Below are 8,521 nucleotides of genomic sequence, written 5' to 3'. Positions count from 1 at the left end.
CTGAAATCTTTCTCAAGGATATGAGGAGCTTAGTAGAACTTTATTTACATATTAGAATATATTAACATGAACCTTTTAAAAAATGGGATTGAAACATCTAGAGGAAGAGGTAAGTTTCTATATGACTATTAAGTGTGCAGAAAAGAAATTAGGTTTGAACCTGGCATTGAGTTTAAGTTTTACTGTTTTTGATATGGGAAACTTGTAGATTTTTCTTTTAAATTTCATTTATCCTTTTGTTCCTGCTCTGTTTTTAATATTTGGAATGGTAATTATTGAAAAACTAGAAAAGGACACAGACTGTCTCAGGGAGGGCAAAGGGATTTTTAAAAAAATGTTTTACATTGTAAAACATTGTAAAATAGATCCTGAAAGCTAACGATTCTGGAGTTCCCTGAAAATGTTCAGACTAACTGAAGAATTTTCATTCAGTAATACAGTGTTTTAATTGAGGCATATGTTGTTCTAAGATCCTTTGAAATTCTAAATTTTGGTTATGCTTCTGTTTAGATTTTTTAAATTAATTAATTAGTTTATTTATTTTTGGCTGCATTGGGTCTTCGTAGCTGCACACGGGCTTTCTCTAGTTCGACAGAGTGGGGGCCACTCTTCGTTGCAGTGCGCGGGCTTCTCATTGCAGTGGCTTCTCTTGTCGCGGAGCATGGGCTCTAGAGCACAGGCTCAGTAGTTGTGGCTCGTGGGCTCCAGAGCACAGGCTCAGTAGTTGTGATGAACGGGCTTGGTTGCTCTGCGGCATGTGGGATCCTCCCGGCCAGGGCTTGAACCCATGTCCCCTACACTGGCAGGCGGATTCTTTTTTTTTTTTTTTTTGCGGTACGCGGGCCTCTCACTGCTGTGGCCTTTCCCGTTGCGGGGCACAGGCTCCGGACGCGCAGGCTCAGCGGCCATGGCTCACGGGTGCAGCCGCTCCGCGGCATGTGGGATCCTCCCAGACCGGGGCACGAACCCGCGTCCCCTGCATCGGCAGGTGGACTCTCAACCACTGCACCACCAGGGAAGCCCCTTATCTTCTGATTTTAGTAAGCTATTCACATAGTTTAGTTTCAGCACACACTGTCCAACACATATGAAGGTTGTGTAATACCTTAAAAATGGAGAATCATCAAGCAATTTCTGCTACTCTTTGCTACTTGTGAAAGTTCCTGAAACTCCTTAAGCTGATGTGGCAAATGAGAGAGAGCACTTTGAGTTCCAAAAAACTAGCCTGCATTTTGGTCCTGAAAATCACTTGCCGTGAACTTGGGTCATTTCTGGATTCTTTTTGGCACAATAGTTCTGTTGCTGCTAGAGCTTAACATTAGGGAAGTTTCCTAAGGAACTAAGATTCTGTTCAATTATTGAGTTCTCTCGGGTGATTTGTTTAGGAAGAAGTATCTGTGGCTTTTTGAGTTGCTTCATTAAGGACTTCAATTAGAAGACTCAGAGATGGGTGATCCTTTACACCTGTGTTAGCTAAAACCCATCCCCAAGAACAGATCCAGCCCTGGGTATTTTATTCAACAGACCTAAATATAGGGTCCTAAATTTAGAGGGCAAGATGCTACTTTTAGCTTCCCTTCCTCAGAGGAGAACAGCACGCGCCCAGCTAAGGTCCATACGGGTTTGATTTAGCATTTGGGTAACTAGGAGCTCATGGAGTTTAAAGAGTTTTGCCCAGCAAGTGCCCAGGTAACTCAGGTAAAAGTGAGTAAAGCCCTCGAACCCTTCGCTGGGCAGAGGAGGCCCGATCGATGTCCTCTTGCGTGGGAGAGGTTAAACTTTGCCCAGACCACAGCTGACCCGAGACGCCTTCCTGTCCAAAGTCCGGACACGGTTGGCAGGAGGCGCGGGCCCTGCAAACCATTTTCTGACAGGCATGAAGACGGCGGCCGGTTTCCCTGGGCCGGCGGGCTCCCCCAGGGTACGACGCCGTCAGGGCTTCCGTGGGGTGCGGACAGCAGGCTCTAGCGGGGCTGCGAGAGGAAAGCGATGGGGGCTGGAGCTGGGCCAGGCGCCGGCACCCGGGCCGAGGGGGCGCGTCGCGCTCACCCCGCCAGGTTACGCCGAGGGGCTTCCGGGAGAAGCCTCGCCGCCGGCACCCGAGGTGGGGACTCCTGAGACCTAGTCCTGACGTTCGGGGCGGTGCGGCCCACACCACAGAGCAGGCCCGGAGGTCGAATCCCATTCTCTCAGCCCCAAGCCTCTCGATTTCCAAGGCTGGGTAGCTCCGCCAGGTAGAGCCCCGGCCCCTTTAAGAGAGAACGACCGGGACACGTCTACTAACCTCGCGCGAAGTAGGAGGGGAAATTAACGGTGTCCCCGCGACCCCGCCTCCGTGCGGAGGTCTGGCCGAAACCAAACCGAGGGGTAGGGAGGCGAGGAGAGTGCCGGTCGCAGGCTCGTGCGGGCGGGCTTGGACCTTCGGATCTTCAGGACGCAAAGCGTAACCTAGGGGCCGAAGCTCCCCGGCTGGGCAGCGTGGACACTTGAGGCCCGTAGGCGCCTTTCATCTCTGGCACCTCCCCGCAGCCGGCTTCGCAGTGGTCTGCTCCGGTTGCCGGGTGCGGGTTTGGGTTCCGGACCGAACGCTGCGTGTCCGGTGCCGCTGGTGGTGGCTCGGCCAGGCCCTGGATACGGTGCCGACTGCCAGGGCAGGCTTGACGCCATGGAGGGCCCCGGGACTGTCTCTCAGCCGCACTTGGGGCTGGTCCTGGGAAAGCTTCGCCGGGTGAGTCCAGGCGCGATCCGGGTCACTTGGCTCAGGGGTCGCGGGAGACGCCCGGGGAAGGTAGCAGCCGACTTTGGCTTTGGGGTCTCAGCGGCGGTGGTCGGAGGTCCTGAAGCCAGTTCTCACCTGTCGCCGGGCTACGGCCTGTGTCCGAGACAGTAGCCAGGTTCCTAGGATGCCTGGGCGGTTTTTTTGTGTGGTGTAAGGGGACCTGGAGATCAGGAAGGTGAACAGAGCATATTAGCTTAGCAGGACTTTGCAAAGAAGGGTGTGTTTCCCGATTCCTAAAATGAATTAGCCTTTCGATCGTGTTATTTATTTTGAACAGAGGTCAATAACACGTGGTTTCCCCGACAGTGAGAAACTTGAGGACAGATCCTCTGAAATGAGTTCCTTGTAGTACTGAAACTTCAGGTTGCTTGAAAAGACACCTAAGCCTGGGTAGGGAATCGGTATTCTAATTCTGCGTTTTCTTTTAATAAAGAATGCTTTTTTGAGATGCTTTACCGTAAGTGAGATTGTTCTTCGTTTCTTTCTGTGTCTTGTTAATGTGAGAGGTCATGTTAATGTAAAATCTGGAGATACTGAGCTCCCAGTGTTCACAATTTCCTTTTTTTTTTTAGGTTCAGTTTATAATCAGGTTGCAGGGATTTTTCTCACTAAGTATTTACAGGTGTCTTTGTTGACATGTTTAGGGGCATTTATGTCGCCGTATTTTAAAAAAACTATTTGCATTAAAAATGTCAAAAGCCCGTTTAAACATTGGGGCAGTTATGATGATCGGTTTCTTGTGTACAGCAGACTGGGAGCAGTATTACTAGAGTGTAAAGTGGGCTCAGGGAGTGATGTGCAGTGATGCTTGCTGGAGACGTAAGTTTGTTCCAAGTGATGTAGGTGCTGGAGAGCCCTTGAAGTATTGCAGTGGTTAGACTTTTGGTTTAAATAGATCTTCCTGATAGTAGTATGTAGGTTAGGTGTAAGGACAACAAAACTAGAAGCAGGGTGTAAGGGAGAGGTGACAGAGTCGTCAAGTAGGGGTAGAGAAGAGGGTACTGAATTGGAAATATTTAGTAGCTAAGAACTATAGTGGGTAGGAATTTAATGATTGTATGCAAAGGATCAGAGAGAGAAAAGGAATCTAGAATGACTCCCAGTTTCTGGTTATGGCAACTTACTCATTCAAAGAGATAGAATATATAGAAAGATAAGGATTTGTGGGATGAGAGAGAATTTCAGATTGCACATATTTCCCTTTCTTCACGAAGAACAACTCTGTGAACAATATCTTCATCTGGATGATTTTTTTGGCTAAATGCACTATGCTCACAACACTGGCCTGGGGCCTAGGATAGCACAACACTGCTGTTTTAAAATTTTTTTTTTAAGCTAAAAAATAATTTTTTATTGAGGTATAATCATATAACATAAAATTTACCCTTTTATAGTATGGAATTCAGTGATTATTTTTTATGTTCATTATATTGTACAGCTATCACCACAATTTTGGAATATTTTTATCACCCTAAAAAGAAACCCTGTCCTTATTAGTACATTTCCAATTCTCACCTCACTCCATCCCTTGGCCACCACTAATCTACTTTCTGTCTCTATGAATTTGTCTATTCTGGACATTTCATGTAAATGGATCATACGATATGTGGCCTTTGTGTCTGGCTTCATCTACTTAGCACACTTTCAAGAGTCTTTCGTGTTGTACCATGTAACAGTACTTCATTCCTTTTTATGGCTGAAAAATATTTCATTGTCTAGATATACTATATTTTGAATATTCATTCATAGTTTAATGGATATTTGGGTTGTTTGTACTTTTTTTTTTTTTTTTGCGGTACGCGGGCCTCTCCCTGTTGCGGCCTCTCCCGTTGTGGAGCACAGGCTCCGGACGCGCAGGCTCAGCGGCCATGGCTTACGGGCCCAGCCGCTCCGTGGCATGTGGGATCTTCCCGGACCGGGGCACGAACCCGCGTCCCCTGCATCGGCAGGCGGACTCTCAACCACTGCGCCACCAGGGAAGCCCTTGTTTGTACTTTTTGACTACTATGACGAATGCTGCTATGGACATTCATGTACAAATTTTTTTAATGAATATTTTAAGTTCTCTTGGGTATATACCTAGGAGTGGAATTACTGGATCATATTTACTGTATGTTTAACTTTTGGAAGAACTGCCAAATTGTTTTCCACAGATGCTGTACCATTTTACACCCCCACCAGCAGTTTATGAGGGTCGAATTTCCCACATCCTCTCCGATACTTTTTTTTTCTAAATAGTCACTCTAATGATGAGTGTAAAGTGGTATATCTCATTGTGGTTTTGATTTGCAGTCCCCTGATGACTAATGATGTTGAGCAACCTCACATGTGCTTATTGGCCGTTTGTGTTGTCTTCTTTGGAGAAATATCTCTTCATTCTTTTACCATTTAAAAAATTGGATTATTTGTCTTTTTACTGTTGAAGTCATAAGAGTTCTTTATACATTAACGAAATTAGACCCTTATCAGGTATATGATTTGCAAATATTTTCTCCTGTGGATTGTCTTTTTACTTTCTTGATGGTGACCTTTGAAGCACCAGGGTTTTTAATTTTGATGAAATCTAGTTTATCCTTTTTTTTCCTTTGGTTGCATATGCTTTTGGTGTTATATCTACGAAACCAGTATTTAAAATAAGGTCACAAATATTTACATCTGTGCTTCCTTCTAAGAGTTTTACCTCTTACATTCAGGTCTGTGATCCATTTAAAATTAATTTTTATATATGGTATAAAGTATGGGTACAGATTCATTTGTTAGTGGGTGGATATTCACTTGTCCCAATACCATTTGTTGAAAAGACTCCTCTTTCCTCATTAATTTTTTATTGGTACTGCTGTTAAAAATCAATTGACCATAATTTTTTTTTATTGATATAGTTCATTTACAATGTTATATTAGTTTCAGGTGTACAACATAGTGATTCAGAACTTCTATAGATTATTCTCCATTTAGAGTTATTATAAAATATTGGCAATATTCCCTGTGCTGTACAATATATCCTTGTAGCTTATTTACTTTATGCATAGTAGTTTGTACATCTTAACCCCCTCCCTTTTTCCTGCACCTCCCCCCTCCCCACTGGTAACTACTAGTTTGTTCATTATATCTGTGAGTCAGTTTCTGTTTTGTTGTATTCACTTGTTTTATGTTTTTAGATCCCACACACAGTGATAACATACAGTGTCTTTCTCTGTCTCAGTCATTTCACTAAGCATAATATCCTCCAGGTTCCTGTGTTGTTGCAAATGGAAAAATTTTATTCTTTTTTATGACTGAGTAACATTCCATTGTATCTGTATCTGTATCTATCACATCTTCTTTATCCATTCATCTGTTGATGGACACTTAGGTTGCTTCCATATATTGGCAATTGTAAATAATGCTGCAATGAACATTGTGGTGCGTGTATCTTTTCAAATTAATCTTTGTATTCTTTGGATGTATGCCCAGGAGTGGAATTGCTGGATCATATGGTAACTCTATTTTTAGTTTTTTGAGAAACCTCCATAATGTTTTCCACAGTGGCTGCACCAGTTTACATTCCCACCAACAGTGTCCGAGGGTTCCCTTTTCTCCACATCCTTGCCAGCATTTGTGGTCTTTTTGATAATAACCTTTCTGACAGGTATGAGGTGATATCTCATTGTGGTTTTGATTTGCATTTCTTGGATGATTAGTGATGTTGAGCATCTTTTTATGTGCCTGTTGGCCATCTGTTTGTCTTCTTTGGAAAAATGTCTTTTCAGGTCTTTCACTCATTTTTAAATTGGGTTGTGTGTGTTTTTGACATAGAATTGTATGAACTGTTTATATATTTTGGATATTAACCCTTTATTGGTCAGGTCATTTGCAAATATTTTCTCGCATTCATTAGGTTGTCTTTTCATTTTGTAGATGGTTTCACTTGCTGTGCAAAGGCTTTTAAGTTTAATTAGGCCTTATTTGTTTACTTTTACTTTTGTTTCCTTTGCCTTAGGTAACAGATCCAAAAAATATTGCTATAATTTTTGTCAAAAAGTGTTCTGCCTATGTTTTCTTCCAGGAGTTGTTGTTTTTTTTTCTTTTTTAAAATTTATTTATTTATTTATTTTTTGACTGTGTTGGGTCCTCGTTGCTGCATTTAGGCTTTCTCTAGTTGCAGTGAGTGGGGGCTACTCTTTATTGCAGTGGCTTCTCTTGTTGTGGAGCATGGGCTCTAGGCACATGGGCTTCAGTAGTTGTGGCACGTGGGTTCAGTAGTTGTGGCTCGCGGGCTCTAGAGCAGGCTCAGTAGTTGTGGCGCACGGGCATAGTTGCTCCATGGCATGTGGGATCTTCCTGGACCAGGGCTTGAACCCATGTCCCCTGCATTGGCAGGTGGATTCTTAACCACTGAGCCACCAGGGAAGCCCCCTTCCAGGAGTTTTTATGGTTTCTGATCTTACATTTAGGTCTTTAATCCACTTTGAGTTTATTTTTGTATATGGTGTGAGAAAATATTCTAATTTCATTCTTTTACATGTAGCTGTCCAGTTTTCCCAGCACCACGTATTGAAGAGACTGTCTTTTCCCAGTTGTATATTCTTGCCTCCTTTGTCATAGATTAATTGACCATAAGTGTGTGGATTTATTTCTGGGCTCTCTGTTCTGTTCCATTGATGTATGTATCTGTTTTTGTGCCAGTACCATGCTGGCTTGATTATTATAGCTTTGTAGTATAGTCTGAGGTTAGGGAGCGTGATTCTTCTGGCTCTGTTCATCTTTCTCAAGATTGTTTTGGCTATACGGGTTTTTTTATGTTTCCATACAAATTTTAAAATTATTTGTTCTAGTTCTGTGAAAAATGCCCTTGGTAATTTGATAGAGATTGCATTGAATCTGTAGATTGCCTTGGGCAGTATAGCTATTTTAACAATATTAATTCTTCCAGTCCATGAACATGGTATAACTTTCCATCATAATTGACGGTAAGTCTAAAAGTTTATTTCTGGATACTCATTTCTACTCCATTGGTCTATATGTCTTTCCTTAGGCTATTACCAAGCTGTCTTTATTATTGTAACCTTGTAGTAAGTTTTGAAATAGGGAAGTATGAATACTCCAACATTGTTCTTCATTTTCAATATTGTTTTGGCTAATATGTGTGTAGATAGATAGGTAGACAGCCATATGTATGTATGTTTGTATGTATCTATGACTATATATCTCTGTAAAAGGAAATGCTATCCCTTGCATTTCCATAAGAATTTTAGGATCTGCTTGTCTGTTTTTACGAAAGAGGCATTTGGAATTTTGATGGGGATTACATTGACTCTGTACATAAATTTGGAGAGTATGCCATCTTGACAATATTAAGTCTTCCAATTTATGAACATGGGATGTGTTTCCATTTATTTAGATCTTATTTACTTTCTTCCAACAGTGTTTTGTAGTTTTCAGAGTATAAGATTTCCACTTAACTTTGTTAAATTTATTCCTAAGTATTTTATTCTTTTTTTTTCTATTGTAAATGGAAATGTTTTCTTAATTTCATTTTCAGGTGGCTCATTGCTGTTGTATAGAAATATGACTGATTTTTCTCTTTTGATTTTGTATCCTACAGCTTTCCTGAACTTGTTTGTTAGCTCTAATTGTGTGTGTGTGTGTGTGTGTGTGTGTGTGTGTGTGTGTATGGTTTAGGATTTTTTTTTTATGTGTAAGATTATATCATCTTCAAATGGAGATAGTTTTACCTTTTTTCCCCCCAGTCTGGGTGCCTTT

At 42.2% G+C, this 8,521-nt stretch overlaps 1 protein-coding gene across 6 annotated transcripts in view; it reads left to right on the top strand.

Annotated features, from left to right (window-relative positions):
- The window catches only part of MIA2 (MIA SH3 domain ER export factor 2), an 89,968-nt gene continuing 81,447 nt past the window's right edge, over window positions 1–8,521 (top strand). For 4 of the 6 annotated variants that reach the window (XM_079906374.1, XM_079906371.1, XM_079906370.1 and 1 more), the window contains exon 1: window positions 2,356–2,728. In XM_079906374.1, coding sequence (XP_079762500.1) covers window positions 2,666–2,728 — 63 coding nt within the window. In that variant the 5' untranslated portion in view covers window positions 2,356–2,665. Of the gene's footprint in view, window positions 110–2,198; window positions 2,235–2,355; window positions 2,729–8,521 lie in introns of those variants that run through there. The other 2 variants (XM_079906372.1, XM_079906373.1) reach the window with 2 other exon arrangements.

This window comes from Stenella coeruleoalba (genome assembly GCF_951394435.1).
Source record: "Stenella coeruleoalba genome assembly, chromosome: 2".
NCBI lineage: Eukaryota > Metazoa > Chordata > Mammalia > Artiodactyla > Delphinidae > Stenella > Stenella coeruleoalba.
This window is presented reverse-complemented; position numbering and strand designations above follow the sequence as displayed.